This window comes from Perognathus longimembris, chromosome 9, assembly GCF_023159225.1.
Source record: "Perognathus longimembris pacificus isolate PPM17 chromosome 9, ASM2315922v1, whole genome shotgun sequence".
Taxonomy (NCBI): Eukaryota; Metazoa; Chordata; class Mammalia; order Rodentia; family Heteromyidae; genus Perognathus; species Perognathus longimembris.
In genome coordinates, this window is record NC_063169.1 from 11856316 (window position 1) to 11871964 (window position 15649).

General features: G+C 42.4%; 1 protein-coding gene across 1 annotated transcript in view; it reads right to left on the reverse strand.

The window, feature by feature from the left end:
- The window catches only part of Afg1l (AFG1 like ATPase), a 151792-nt gene extending 140724 nt beyond the window's left edge, over positions 1–11068 (reverse strand). The window contains exon 1 of the mRNA XM_048353731.1: positions 10772–11068. Within this exon, the coding sequence (XP_048209688.1) occupies positions 10772–10889 (118 nt within the window). The 5' untranslated portion in view covers positions 10890–11068. The remainder of the gene's footprint in view (positions 1–10771) is intronic.
- Positions 11069–15649: the final 4581 nt, after the last annotated feature.

The following is a 15649-nucleotide window of genomic DNA, read 5'->3' on the forward strand; positions in this document are numbered from 1 at the left end:
CAGGCACCAGTGGCTCATACCTGTAATCCTACCTACTCAGGAGGCTGAGATCTGAGGATCGCAGTTCAAAGCCAGCCCCCGGGCAGGAAAGTCTGTGAGACTCTTATCTCTAATAAACCACCAGAACACCAGAAGTGGCACTGTGGCTCAGGTGGTAGAGTGCTAGCCTTGAGCTGAAGCGCTCAGGGACAGAGCCCAGGCCTAGAGTTCAAGCCCCATTACCAACAAGCTTAAAAAAAAAAAAGTTAAAAGAAACCAACAGCAGGTCATGGTAGAGCATGCCTGTAATCTTAGCTACACAGAGGCTAAGGAAGGAATACACCAAATTCAGGCACGCTAGACTACAATAGATTCCATCCACAACAGATTAGGAAACATATTTATGTAAGCCAAAAAAGCTAAATGCCTTGTATTCATTTTAACAACTTAAGGTTTTCTTCTCAAAACTAGAATTTCATTTGAAAATTCTGAGATAGAAATATGGCAGCATACTAGAGTACAAGCTTAGCTCAGATATAGCCTTTCATTTGCTCCCTCCAGGGGAAAAAATCATGAGTGACACACCTATGAGAGATAAAGCTAACATTAATAAGCACTTGCTATATAGCAGAAACACGAATGATGTTTTCTCTATATAAACTGACAATCCAAAAACTGAGATAGGTCAGGTACCAGTAGCTCATGCCTATAATCCTAGCTCAGGAGGCTGAGATCTGAGGATCGTGGTTCAAAGCCAATCAAAGCAGGGAAGTTCATGAAAATCTTATCTTCAACTAAGCACCTAAGAAGCTGGAAATGGAATTGTGGCTCAAGTAATAGTGTGCTAGACTTGAACAGAAAAGCTCAGGGACAGTGCTCAGCCTCAGAGTTTCAGCCCCAGGACCAACACCAAGCAAACAACACTGAGACATTGTTTCTTAGAAGAAGAAACTGAAGTACCTAAAAGATTAGGAAGCTGAAGTAAATGGCCAAAATTTGAAGGCAAGTAACCCAAACACCACCCTCATTAAAGGCAGAATGCTATCCACAAATAAAGACTGTACTGGCCTTTGTCATACATAGCCAAGCAACAGAAAATCAAAAGGCCCTCTCTGAGGCCCTCTTGTCTGAAGTACCCAGGCCTCCCAGAGCAACAGCACTGGCCCTTCTTCTGGCCTCCTGTTCTCTGGCCTGACCCAGCCCTCTCTTGCACTCCAGATCACCCTCTGGCTCTTCCTCCCCCAGCAGCAGCAGCAGCAAGGGGAAAAAAGGGGGTGGTAAGAAAGAATATGGGATGGGGGTTATACTGGCTTCATAGAATATGTTTGGTAGTCAACTTTCAATTTCAATGAAGAGTCTGAGAAATACTGGAGTGAGTTCTGTTTTGAAGGCCTTGTAGAATTCTGCTGTGAACCCGTCTGGACCTGGGCTTTTCTTGGATGGGAGATCTCTTTTTTTTTCTGGCCAGTCCTGGGCCTTGGACTCAGGGCCTGAGCACTGTCCCTGGCTTCCTTTTGCTCAAGGCTAGCACTCTGCCACTTGAGCCACAGCGCCACTTCTGGCCGTTTTCTGTATATGTGGTGCTGGGGAATCGAACCCAGGGCTTCATGTATACGAGGCAAGCTCTCTTGCCACTAGGCCATATCCCCAGCCCCGGGAGATCTCTTATTGCCCTTTCTATTTCAGTGCTAGATATGGGTCTGTTTAGAAGGTTTAAATCTTCATGGTTAAGTTTGGGGATATCAATTTTTGCTAGGAAATCGTCCATTTCTTCCAGGTTTTGGAATTTGTTGGCGTAAAGGTTTGCAAAATAGTCCCTTATTGTGTTCTGAATTTTGGTTGTTTCTGTGGTGATGTTACCTGTTTCATCTCTGATCTTGTTTATTTGGGTGTGCTGCCTTCGTTTTTTGGTCAGATTTGCTAGGGGTCTGTCTATCTTGTTAATTTTGTCAAAGAACCAACTGTTCGTTTTGTTGATTCTTTCGATGGTTTTTTTTTTTTTTTAACTCTAAGTCCTTTAATTCTGATTTGATTTTAATTATTACCCTGGATACTGTATATACTGGTATTAGAACTAGGGAAGTGAAAGGGAATATCAAAATCAAGAGACAAAGGATAAAAAGATAAACCACTCCAAAAAGCAATACTTGCAAAACCATTTAGTGTAAACCAACTGAACAACTCATGGGGAGAGAGGGAAAGGGGGAGGGGGAAGGGAGGGAATGAGGGAGGAGGTAACAAATAGTACAAGAAATGTACCCATGGCCTAACATATTTAACTGTAACCCCTCTGTACATCACTTTGGCAATAAATAAGTAATTTAAAAATATATATAAATTTAAATATATAGTATTTTCTCATGTAGCTGATACTATAATTTATGAATACAAATAATATAAAATTTTTAAAAAGAAAGAATATCAGAGGGGGTAAATATGATCAAAATACACTGCATGTTTATCTGGAGCTATCACAATAAATCCCCTTTGTACAAGTAATACATGCTAATAATTTTTAACAAAAAATTAAGTTCAAAGCTACAGTGTAAGTGTAAAAGCCTGTATCTTCCATATAGATAACTTTGAAGAATTATGGCAATTTTTTTTTTTTGCCAGTCCTGGGGATTGAACTCAGGGCCTGAGCACTGTCCTTGGCTTCTTTTTGCTCAAGGCTAGCACTCTACCACTTGAGCCACAGTGCCACTTCCGGCTTTTTCTATTTATGTGGTGCTGAGGAATTGAACCCAGGGCTTCATGCTTGCTAGGCAAGCTCTCTACAGCTAAGCAACATTCCCGGCCCCAATTTTTTTCTTTTTTGGCCAGTCCTGGGCCTTGGACTCAGGGCCTGAGCACTGTCCCTGGCTTCTTCCCGCTCAAGGCTAGCACTCTGCCACTTGAGCCACAGCGCCGCTTCTGGCCGTTTTCTGTATATGTGGTGCTGGGGAACCGAACCTAGGGCCTCATGTATCCGAGGCAGGCACTCTTGCCACTAGGCTATATCCCCAGCCCCCAGCCCCAATTTTTGAACAATATTTTGAGTGCCAAGTACAAAAAAATTATATAGTTGATACTAAACGAAGGCATAAATAATCTACCTAGTCTTCCAAAAGGAAGATGACATCAGCTTGGATCACAATCAGAATTCAAGATGTAACTACAACAGACAGACAAACATACGGGCACAAAATTGCACTATAGTGTATTTAAGTTTAAAAACGTGATTATCTTGGCCATGCTCAATAGCCCATGTCTATAATCCTAGTTGCCCAGGAGGTAGATGTAAGATCTGCCAGAAAGGAAACCGCCACATGGTTCAGGCAGAAAGGAGTTTATTAGAGGGAAAGCAAACTGCCAGCCCACACAAGATGGAGGTGTGGGGAGACAGAGGGGAAGGAAAAAGGGGAAAAGAGAGAAAAGAGAAGGGGACTGTGTTGAGCCAGATTATACAGGGAAAGACAGGAGGTATGGCCAGGTGGATTGGATGTGATCTGAGAAGGAAGTGGTAACTGCCTCCAGGTATGCCAGTTACCTAGGTAACTCAGGTACTGGGTGCAGACTTAAAACAGGTGGTGGGGGGGGGGATCTGCATGGAGCCCTTCTGATGTGGACCATACAGTAGAGACCAGTTTGAGGCAAAAGAAATTATATCTCAACAAATAAATTGGATGTTGTGGTGGTGCATACATGTTGGTCCCAGCTACGTAGAAGAGAACCTGTCCAAGATGGCCTCAGACAAAAATGTGAGACCCTACCTAAAAAAATAACTAAAAGCAAAAAAGGGCTGGGAAATGGCTCAGAGGGATAGAGGGCTTGTCTAGCAAGCATAAGGCCCAGGATTCAAATTCCAATGCCACGGGAAAGAAAAAAGAAGCAACTTAATTTTCCTTGGAAGAATCAATCAAAAAATCATTGAAGCTGGGCACCAGTGGTTCAGGTGGCTGAAATCTAGGGTTCCAGTTTGAGACCAACCCTGAGTAGAAATCTGCTAGTAATAATAAAATAAAATAAAAATAATCGGGGGGGGGGGGGAAGCACAGCTAGAGCTATGGCTCAAGTGGTAGAATGTCAGCTGAAAAAGCGAGTTCAGAGAACATGAACATGGGGCCCTGAGTTCAAAACCTCAGTACCACAAAGGAAGAGGAGTAGGAGGAAGAAGAGGAACAATTGGATGTATGGTTCCAGTGGTAGACTACTAGGAAGCCCAAAGCACTGAGTTCAATCCTTAATTGAATAGAATTTAAAAAGCTCTGTGCTAAAACCTACAAATATAATCAGTGGTGAGCTCTGGATATAGTTACAGTACTCAAGACATCTATAGCTCTAGGAAGATATGAAGAATTAGATAAACAATCTGAGTAAGTCCAAAACAAGAGGATGGAGCAGATGCCTAAGAAGGCAGAGCCAAAGATAATGACCTGAGTTAAGGAGTTAAGGAAGGATACTCCCAGAAAACCATGAAAAATTGAAAAACTGAGATCAAAACATCAAGAGCCAACAAAGGGAGGGAGGAAGTCCAGTCAGCTTTGCCAGAGGCCTCAAAAACACAAGAATGTGTGGCATACTTGAGAAAATGAACCAAGTTCAAAGCAGCAAAGATGTAAAGTAGAAGGCAGAGAGAAGCAAGAGAGAGCTTTTGGAGAAGTATGGAGAAAATAGGTCAGACTAGGCCTTGCAGTGATCAGCAGTTGAAATTTAATCCTAAAGGCAAACAAGAAGGCACTTAGGAATTTGAAAGAGTACATAACATTGAGCCTAAGTGTTTATCCCTGTAATCCCAACATGGGAGAGGCTGAGGTAGGAGGAATCTGAGTTCAAGGCCAGGCAGAGCTACAGAATGAGTTCAAGATTGAGGCCAGCCTAAAATAGATAGTAAGACCATATCGTTTTCGTAGTTATCTGGATCCCATATTTTCAACAGTCCTAAGGCAGACATCAAAATTCTTCAAAATAACATTTATGGAATAGAGGCTTCCCTTCTGCATAAAAAGAAAGAATGTGTTGTCAAGAACACATACTTAGTTAAATGAAATCAAAACTATATGAGGAATTTATATTTCTAGTTTAAAATGTTTACCCAACTGCTGTGAGAAAAATGCACAATCAGGAAAAGCACATTTAATATTTCTAAAGGGCTGGATTAAAATTTCAGCTGTAAACTTCATTACTGTAATTAGATTTTAATGCATATTTATTAAACATCCATTCAAATACTGTGAGCAAATTATTCATGAGTTATTTGTACATTTGTGTTGATTTTACCAAACTGTAAACAGTAGCCACTGACCAGAAATGTTCTACAAGGACAGAAATCTATGCTGAGGCCAGAGACAGCCCATTTATGCTTTTGTTATCTTCTACTCACACCCAAAAGATAAATATTCAGGTGCCTTTTGGAGAACCACAGTGGTCACCAGTGACCCAAAAAGTCAAGACTTAACAGTGACATTGAAGACCTATGTTTGATTCAGTGATGAATAAACAGAGTAAAGAATAGGAGAAAATCAAATCTTAATTAAATGCTTTTCTTTAGAAAAACAACATAAGCCATCATCAAAGAATGCATCACGAGATGATTTACCTTATTTATAAAAGGCTGATTTAAGGGCTTTAAAAGGGTGCTTTTGATTTAAATAGAAAAATTATGAAAATTAAAACTAAACGCTTCCTGGTTATCATTCTTTTCCTTTAGAAGCCAGCAATCTTAAATATGCCAGTGTGTACAACTTTTTTTAAAAAGTACTTTAAATTTCATGATAACAAATCAGTAAAGTACGGCCTCAAAATTTGAATAAAGCTATTCTGAAGTAATTATAGGCATGGCCTAGCATACTGAGTAAAGTCTTAATATTCATCTAGCTCATAGACTACTTAATAATGAGATTAAAGTGAACTATTTTCTTTTGAAAGACAAAGAAAACAGACATAAAGTAACTGCTATGTTGTATTACTTTTAAACTGTATATGCTCATCTACGTGTAAATGAGAATATTAAAGTAGGATCTATCGAAGTTATGTTTTGCACACTGCCAAAAATATAGAAAGGACTTGATGATAGTTGTCATAAATTCCATCTTCCTTCGTTAAACTGGAAGCAATTCAAAGGCCGGGACCCAGTTTCATTCACCTTTACACTTTGGTTTAAAACCTCAAATGAACCTTTTTGAGGCTTTTCTAGCTATATACAGACAGTATCCTCTGGTTTCCACTAAAATTTTTTCAACTATCTGGAGGTTGATTAATTACTACACTAAATGAAGGTATATTTACACCTAAAAGAAAACAGTAGCCAGGCGCCAATGGCTCAACCTGTAATCCTAGTTACTCAGGAGGCTGAGATCTGAGGATTTCTGTTCAAAGCCAGCCCAGGTAGGAAAGTCCCTGAGGCTCTTATCTCCAATTAGCCACCACCACCACCAGAAAACAGGAAGTGGCACTGTGGCTCAAGTGGTACAGTGCTAGCCTTGAGCTGAAGAGCTCAGGGACAGCACCCAGGCCTAGAGTGCAAGCCAAAAGAAAGAAGAGAGAGAGGGAGAGACAGAGGGAGAGGCAGAGGGAGACGGAGAGGAGAGAGGAGAGAGAGGGGAGAGAGGGGAGAGAGAGAGAGAGAGAGAGAGAGAGAGAGACAGAGACAGAGACAGAGACAGAGAGACAGAGAGACAGAGAGAGAGAGAGAGCTAGTGAAATCAAGAGCACTGGGGCTGGGAATATGGCCTAGTGGCAAGAGTGCTTGCCGCCTATACATGAGGACCTGGGTTCAATTCCCCAGCACCACATATACAGAAAATGGCCAGAATGGCGCTGTGGCTCAAGTTGGCAGAGTGCTAGCCTTGTGCAAAAAGAAGCCAGGGACAGTGTTCAGGCCCTGAGTCCAAGGCCCAGGACTGGTGCAAATAAAAAGAAAAGAAAAAAAAAGAAATCAAAAGAGCATATATGCTTTTTGTTTGTTTGTTTGCCAGTCCTGGTGTTTGGACTCAGGGCCTGAGCACTGTCCCTGGCTTCTTTTTGCTCAAGGCTAGGACTCTACCACTTGAACCACAGTGTCACTTCCAGCTTTTCTGTTTATGTGGTGCTAAGGAATCGAACCAAGGGTTTCATGCATGCTAGGCTAGCACTCTACCGCTAGGCCACATTCCCAGCCTGAGTATATGTTTAATATGCATATATACCAGATTTCACTTTCAATTGTGGAATTATGTAATGGAAATACACATACCCCAAAATTTAATTCATAATGTTGTACTTCCTAAGGAGTTTAAAGTTACATAATTTACATAGGCTTAGATGAAGAGCATCTTAGGACCCATAGTTTTCATAGTTCCAATTTACTAAATGGCTTAGAGCCAGGGCTGTCCTTGAGGTAATCAAGAGTAAGCAAAACTTCTTTTTTTCCTTTCTTAGCAAGACATTTAAAAGGAGTTAAGAATATCCCCTTCCTTTCCCCTCATTCCTTTCCTTTACCTATTTCCTTCTTTTGTTTAAGCCAATGCTTCAGTCACATTCCACTATACAAAACATGACTTCAAAAGATGAAGAAAAAAAAGACAAAAGAGAAATGTAAACACTGAGTAACCCAAAGAAAGATCAAGAAAGGGACAGAGGACAGAGTTGTAAATCAGACTTTAAATGCTAAACAAGTTTTCAATTTAAAAATTTTTAATGAAGGAAACATTTTTAGTTGCTCTAAAATTGGCTCTGCTTTATGTTTTCATCTAATCTTCATATCTAGCTCTGACTACATATTAAGTAAAAGGCAGTATGAGTGTAGATTATTTGCATGGACTTTCGGAGAAGATATTAGTCCAAGTATAGTCTTTCCTTGAACCCACAAATTGTGATACTACCTTGTAATTTCTGCAATTTCCCATTCCTAATCCCTAAAATTAGGATGAGTGATAAATGAGCCAAGTGCTGGTGGCTCATGCCCATTATCCTAGCTATTCAAGAGCCTGAGATCTGATGAGGATGGAGATTCAAAGCCAGCTCAGGCAAAAAAGTCCATGAGGCTCTTATCTCCAGGTAAACACTGAAAAGCTAGAAGCGGAAGTGTGACTCAAGTGGTAGAAAACCAGCCTTGAGCAGAAAAGGCCAAGACAGACCTCAAGACACAGAGTTCAAGCCCCAGTACCAGCACAGAAAAAGAAAAAAGAAATGAGATAATGTGTGTAGAAAGCACTTAGCATATATATCATGAGTATGACATAAAATGTGCCTTCAGTAAATCATGTTATGGTAATGATACTCCTTACATCTTAATTTTTATAAATTATGGTACCTATATAGAAGGGAATGCTATTTTAACAGTTTGAAACATGAGAGTTCTATTGCTTGTTTGGTTTTGAGTATTTTCATTATTATGATAAAGATGATGTACAGAGTGGGTTATAGTTACATAAGTCAGATAGTGAGTATATTTCTTTTTGAACAATGTCACCCCTTCTCTCACTGAGTTTTGGGGTTATATTGAGACAAGTTCTTACTACATAGCCCATGTTGGCTTTGAACTTTTGATCCTCCTGTCTCTACCTCAGTGCTGGGATTACAGGCAAATGCTACCATACCTGGCAATGAAGCAATTCTATGCTTATAATCTTCAAGACATGTAAATAGGGAAAAATAAATTATGATTACTAGACTTCACTGTACTATACACTAAAATCTGTTGCCACTTTTTTCTATCTCTGTAGATAAACAGAGATTTTGTGCCTATATAGAATGTCTCTGGAAATATACCTAACAAAGTTTAAGAGGTTTCCTCCCCTCCCCCCCAAAAAACACTAGCTGGGGGAAAGCAAAGGAAGGGGGTGACATTGTCCAAAAATAAATGTACTCATCTGACTTTATGAAATGGTAACCTCTGTATAATACCCTAATAATAACAATATATACATATATTTTTTAAACGCTTCCATGGTTGGACAGCAGTGGCTCACACTTGTAATTCTCAGGAGGCTGAGATCTGAGGATCCTGGTTGGAAGCCAGCCAGGGTAGGAAACTTTGTGAGACTCTTAATCTCCAATACACTGCTCAGAAAAAGCAGTAAGTGGTGCTGTGGCTCAACTGTTTGAGTGTTGCTAGCCTTGAGCAAAAGAAGCTGAAGTGGAGTTCAGGCCCCAGGACAGGCAAAATGACAACAACAAAAAAACTTCCATAAAAAAAATAACTAGGGGGGGCTGGGGATATGGCCTAGTTCAATTCCCCAGCACCACATATACAGAAAATGGCCAGAAGTGGCGCTGTGGCTCAAGTGGCAGAGTGCTAGCCTTGAGCAAAAGGAAGCCAGGGACAGTGCTCAGGCCCTGAGTCCAAGCCCCAGGAATGGCCAAAAAATAAAAATAAAAATAAAAAATAACTAGGCCAATAAGAAAAGTGACAAGAGTCTTACCACATTCCTCTCCGCAACCTTTCATTTTGTATCTAGCCTCCTCGTTTTGCGAATGGGAGGGCAGTAATGGGGATCAAACCCAGGGCTTTGCATGTATTAGGGTGCTACACATATACTACTAAGCTCCATCTCTATCTCTGTTGACTTTTTGAAAAATCTAATTATAACATATAATTTATGAAACCAAAATATTTCATTATACATTACTACATTAAGCTAATATTTGCAGGATTAAGTTAATCTTTGTAGGAAATTGTAAGATGACGTAACCATAGTTCTAGTTTAAATTTGAACTGCATATTGATAATGACTATCAGGGGAGAATCAATTTATTAAAGTGTACACATCATTAATATATAAAAGAGGAGGAAGCAGGAATGAGAACATGGAAAGCATAATTACATGGCTAGGAGAGGCCATGCATGGTGCATTCAAAAATCCTATCTAAGGCTGGAAACGTGACTTAGCGGTAGAGTGCTTGTCTAGCATGCATGAAGCCCTGCGTTCGATTCCTCAGCAGCATATATATAGAAAAAGGCAGAAGTGGCGCTGTAGTTCAAGTAGTAGAGTGCTAGCCTTGAGCAAAAGAAACTCAAGGCCAGTGCTCAGGCCCTGAGTTCAAGCCCCAGGACTGGCAAAAAAAAAAAAAAGAAAAGAAATCCTATCTGTCCATCAGGGGCCAATTACTGTGCTAAGTGCTGAGGAAACAATGACCCAAGGTTCTCCTCGCAGTAACTTGGGCACTAAATGTGGGAACATAGCAACAGAACAGTAAAGTTTGCACTCCTGGAAAGCTGAAGCACGAGCACGCCAGATCTGTGCAAAAAAAAAAAAAAAAAGATAAGGCGAGAAAACATTCCCGTGGCCTCTTGGCTACTCAAAATAACTCATCTACCCACTCATTCCTACAGTACTCGGGCAAACAAACCTACGTGCACTCATACTCCAAGAATGAAGGAGGCCTGGAGACACAATCCGCTCTACAAGAACTTCTAGTCACTTGCACACCCAGATCCGACCCCTCCAATCCGAGGACTTTCCTGTACTTGCGTTCCCAGAATCCCCAGCGCTGCGGAGCCAGCCGCAGTCTGGCTCCCACGGGGCTGTCACCCGCAGAGCCGCGGCGAGGTCACTCCCCACTACTACCCACACGCCTGCACCCCAACAAGCCAGGCACCCCCTACCCGGATTCCCCGGGTCGCTGGGAAAGCGCAGGCCTACGGTCGACCTCTGACCCCCAGCGTGAGGGCCGCCCCCCCCCTCCCCCGGGGCGGCTGTCTCGGGACTCGGCGGCAGGTGACAGACACGGCCAAGTCCTAGGACGCTCGGCCCCGCCAACCTGTTGGGACGGGGCGGGGGTGGGGAGGAGGTGGGAGATCCCGGGTTCTACGCGGGGCACCGTCACTGACCTTTCCACAGGGGCCTCCCCGGGGCGGCAGCCCGGACCCCGCACCCGACACTTGTCCCTCTCAGCCCACTCCGCGCGATGGAGCGCAGGGTAGCCAAGGGCGACCAGGAGGCCGCCATCTTGGGTTCCGTACCGGCGGAGGAAGAGGAAAAGTTTATGGAAGGCCGGAAGGGAAGGTGGCACAGACTAGCGCCGGCGTACTCGCCGAAGGCTCGGCCTGACAGAGGAGAGGGGGCACCTTCAGGGACTTGACCTCTAATCCAAGGGGCGGGCAGAACTCCATGGCAACTTGGTCCTTCCGGGTGGGCCCGCCCGCCCGGACTACAACTCCCGGCATGAAACGCGGGATTCGGGGGGCGGGGCGCGGAGGGGGCGGGGGCAATAGTGAGCCTTTGTAGTCCGGGGAAAGAGAGTGGGGTGAAGCTCAGTGCCACCCAGGGAGCAGTTCTTCAGGCCTAGAGAAGTTAGATCCTGTAGTATACCTTTGGAGCTGAACCGAGGGAGCTCAGCGGGCCCCCATATTTGATCGAAATATTTTTTACCTCCTCACCCCCTTCCTAAAAGGTAGCTTTAAGCTTTTCTGTCTACAGGTACATCTGTGAAGAATACCTGAAATGTCCTACCACTTACTCTTTTGACATTTGAATGATCTAAGTCACTTTCAATAAGACACAAGATGGAATATTATTATTGTTATTATTATTTATTATTTTGCTAGTCCTGGGGCTTGAACTCAGGGCTTGAGCAGTGTCCCTGAGCTGCTTCTGCTCAAGGCTAGCATTTTACCACTTGAGCCACAGTGCACTTCTGTCTTTTTTGTGTGTATGTGGTACTGAAGAATCAAACCCAGGGCTTCATGCATGCTAGGCAAACACTACCCCTAAGCCACATTCACAGCCCCGCTAAAATGTTCTGGAAGGATTTATAAGTGGGATGGGAAAGCCAGTGTCCCAAGAAGTACAGTTGAAGGGGTAATCATGGGATATAGTGTGGCCAAAGGAGAACTTCTAAGCCAAAAAGTGATCTTCCCAAATTCAATTAAACAGTGAATATGTTGAGACACTGTAGTTTAAGAAAACAAATAGCCTAGTGGCAAGAGTGCCTGCCTCGGATACACGAGGCCCTAGGTTCGATTCCCCAGCACCACATATACAGAAAACGGCCAGAAGCGGCGCTGTGGCTCAAGTGGCAGAGTGCTAGCCTTGAGCGGGAAGAAGCCAGGGACAGTGCTCAGGCCCTGAGTCCAAGGCCCAGGACTGGCCAAAAAAAAAAGAAAAAAAAAAAAAGAAAACAAATCACTGTCCAGAAAAAGCTGTCAATATAAAAAGTTGGCAAGACAGTAGGCTGGATGAAGACTGCAAAAAGTAAGAAATAGTAGAATCAATGAGAGCATGGTTTGGCTGGGAAATTAAGAATGCTTTCTGGAAAATTCACTTTTAATAAGAAAGTAAGTCCTTTGAGGCCAGGATAAGGATGCAATGAGATAGTGCCCAGAGGTGCACTTAGCAATGGCTCTTCTTCTCCTTCTCTACTTCTTTGCCTTTTACATTTTCTGTAGCACTTTCCCTTACCATCTAGAGCCACAGCTTTCTTCAGACTCCTCATTCTTTGCCAATTGGCCTTGCCATTTTGATTTTTATGCCTCAGCCTGTCTTTGGTTAGCTTGCATGTTTTCCTTTTCCTCCTCTTCCCTCTCCTCTATCTCTTCTTCCCCCTTCTTCTCCCCCTCCCCTTCTTCTTTTCTCTCCCTCTCTCCTTTTCTCCCTTCTCATCCTCCTCTCCCCACCCCTCCTTTCCCTGTCCCTTCTGTGTCTCACCCCTCCCCTTCTCCATCCCCTTCCTCCATCTTTCCCTGCCCCTCTCTTCTCCTCCTCTCCCCTCCATCTCCCCCTCTCCTTCCTCTGTCCCCCTCATAATCACACACACACACACACACACACACACACACACACTTGAATGAATAGTTTTTATTACTTTCTTTAAAATCTTTCTATTTCTCTATTCCACCTTTGCTTCTCCACCTTTCCCTTTCTCTGTTCCTGCATGACTCTGCACACGTAGACAGAGGTGTTTACTGTGGATGCTGTTCTTCTATTCTATTTGGGCATCAGACTGTATCTCCAGGGTGACACTGGGCCAGCCTCATGTCAGCAGGAGAGTCATTAATGAAGTCATTAATGAAGTAGATCCAGGCTAGCATCTGCTAACTCTCTGGAGAGAGCAGAATCATCTCTACTCCTTTATGCCCATTTTCAACAGAACATGACTTGCCTATTAGGGAAGATTATTTTTTATCTCTGTCATTCAACTGACACACAAACAAAAAGAAAATAATGAAACCTAACCCCCACTGAACAAAAACATAGTCTCAACATCTCCATCCCTCAGGCTAGGAAAAGATGATCCTCACAGTTTGGCTTCTGTCTCTCTGTCTCTCTTTCTTCCTCCCTTTTCTGCCTCCTGGGTTCAGCTGATGTTTTCTTGGAAGAGAAGATGACCTTTGATTGAAGATGAGCCAGGAAACAGGTCATTTGGGAAAGCTGGTCACCAAGACGATTGTTTCAATGCTTCATCCTCTTTGCTCAATGCTTCCTTAGAAATAAGCATGGCAAAAAGTGGTTGTGATTCCCTTCAGCCCATACTGTAGATAGAAGGCAAGAAAGATGAGAGCCAAGTGGTATGTGGCATAGAAGTGCTACTATCCTTTCCTTAAAATGATAGAAACAGTGACAATAGCAACCCCCAAACTCTGGACATCTTTGAGGTGGAGAGAGATTACCTCTTCATGCAGGAACCATCACCCCTGTGGGGTGGCCATCCCCAGTGTGGCCAGGGATCTCAGGGAAGAGATGTCCTGACACCTACACCTTGCTTTCCTGACAGATGAAGGCTAGCAGAATGCAATGGAAACACCAAGAGTCAGAACTGCATGGAGAAAGCTGTGTGAAATTCGTGTGAGGCCCTGACTGTCAATTAACCTGCATCTCGGTGCTTTTTTTCAGTGCAATGAAGATAAACAGGAGATAGGCAGGCTGGCTTTGAACTGTGATTCTCAGATCCCAGACTCCTGAGTAGCTAGGATTACAGACATGAGCCACTGGCACCTGGCTGGAATATTTACAATCTATAGTTTGAAAGGCATCACTACAGAACAAGATTGGGAAAGTAGCCTATTTTTTTTTTTTTTTTTTGCTGCTCATGAGCTGAAATGGAATTAAAAATATTTTCATTTTAAAAGTCTATAAATATTAAATTTAGTTTATCATCTTTAAATAGCTGTACAAAGGAATTTCAATTCAACATGTCAATTTATGAGTATACATCTTGATCAGTATCACCCTTCCATCATCTCTACTGACGCCTTCCATCCCCTTAAGTTACCTAGTTTCATCTTCACATATGTATATTGGGTATTGTGATTGTATTTGCCAGCTATTTCTCTCTCCACTCTCCCTCCTTTAAGCCTTACCTTCTCAGACATGATTTAGCTTCCTGCTATTTATTTTGTTAAACTATCAGCTATTAATTCAAGTGACTGGGAAGCTATCTACCTATCTGTCTGTCTGTCCGTCTATCATCTATTTATTTATCTTTAGTCAGTTTGATTGTGTGTACTTGTATATGACCTTGTACATGTTTGCATATATGTTTATATTTTAGGTCTAATTTCCACACCTGGGAAAACATGTGCCTTTTGTCTCTCTGAATCTAATTTACTTTGTTCAACTTATTTGTTCCAAGTAATGGCTTTAAAAATAATGTTAAGTGTTTTAATCAAGAGAAATGCTGTATATGCACATATGAAAACAGTAAAACAAAACCTGTTGAAATTGTTTTAATAAAGGGAAGGGGCAGAATAAAGGGGAGAGTGTGAAAGAGAGGGTAAAGGGAGGTGGATGGGGGTATACTGTTTGCATGTGTGGAAAAGTCACATGAACCTCTTCTTCCACAAATAAAGTATGTCAATAATAATAAAAAAAAAAAAAGAAAGTAAGATCACTTGCAGCTGGGAATGTGGCTTAGTGGTAATTTGCTTGCGTAACTTGCAAGAAGTCCTGAGTTCAATTCCTCAGCACCATATAAACAGAAAAAGCTGGAAGTGGCACTGTGGCTCAAGTGGTAGAGTGCTAGCCTTGAGCAAAAAGAAGCCAGGGACAGGGCTCAGGCCCTGAATTCAAGCCCCAGGACTGGCAAAAAAAGAAAAAGAAATTAAGACCACTTAATTTCAATTTTTAAAAAATGAAGGCAGAGACAGAAGAGAGAGAGACAGGAGAGAGAGAGAGAGGAAAGAAAGGAAAGAAAGGAAAGAAAGAAAAGAAAGAAAGAAAGAAAGAAAGAAAGAAAGAAAGAAAGAAAGAAAGAAAGAAAGGAAGGAAGGAAGGAAGGAAGGAAGGAAGGAAGGAAGGAAGGAAGGAAGGAAGGAAAGAAAGAAAGAAAGAGAAAGAAAAGAAAGAAAGAAAGAGAGAGAGAAAGAGGAATATTCAGGATTCAGACTTTCTAAGAATGCAGGGCAGGCAGGCAAGAAAGTGCAGAGTAAAGGAAGGCAGAAACCAAGATCAGTTGTGTGAAGACAGACACTCAAGGAAGGGTTCCAGGAAGTTAAACAGGTGGTTCTCACTAGAAAAAGGATTCCATAGAAACTACAAAAGGAAAGTATAATGCAGAAAAATATCTTGGCGAATACGCTACCTTTGTAGTACCTGAAAATGCAGCATTTTACATATACACGTACATATTTGTATGGGGGCTAGTCCTGAGACTTGAATTCAGGGTCTGGACACTGTCCTTGAGCTTTTTGTTTTCTTTTGCCAGTCCTGGGCCTTGAACTCTGGGCCTAGGCCCTGTCCCTAAGCTTCTTTTGCTCAAGGCTAGCACTCTA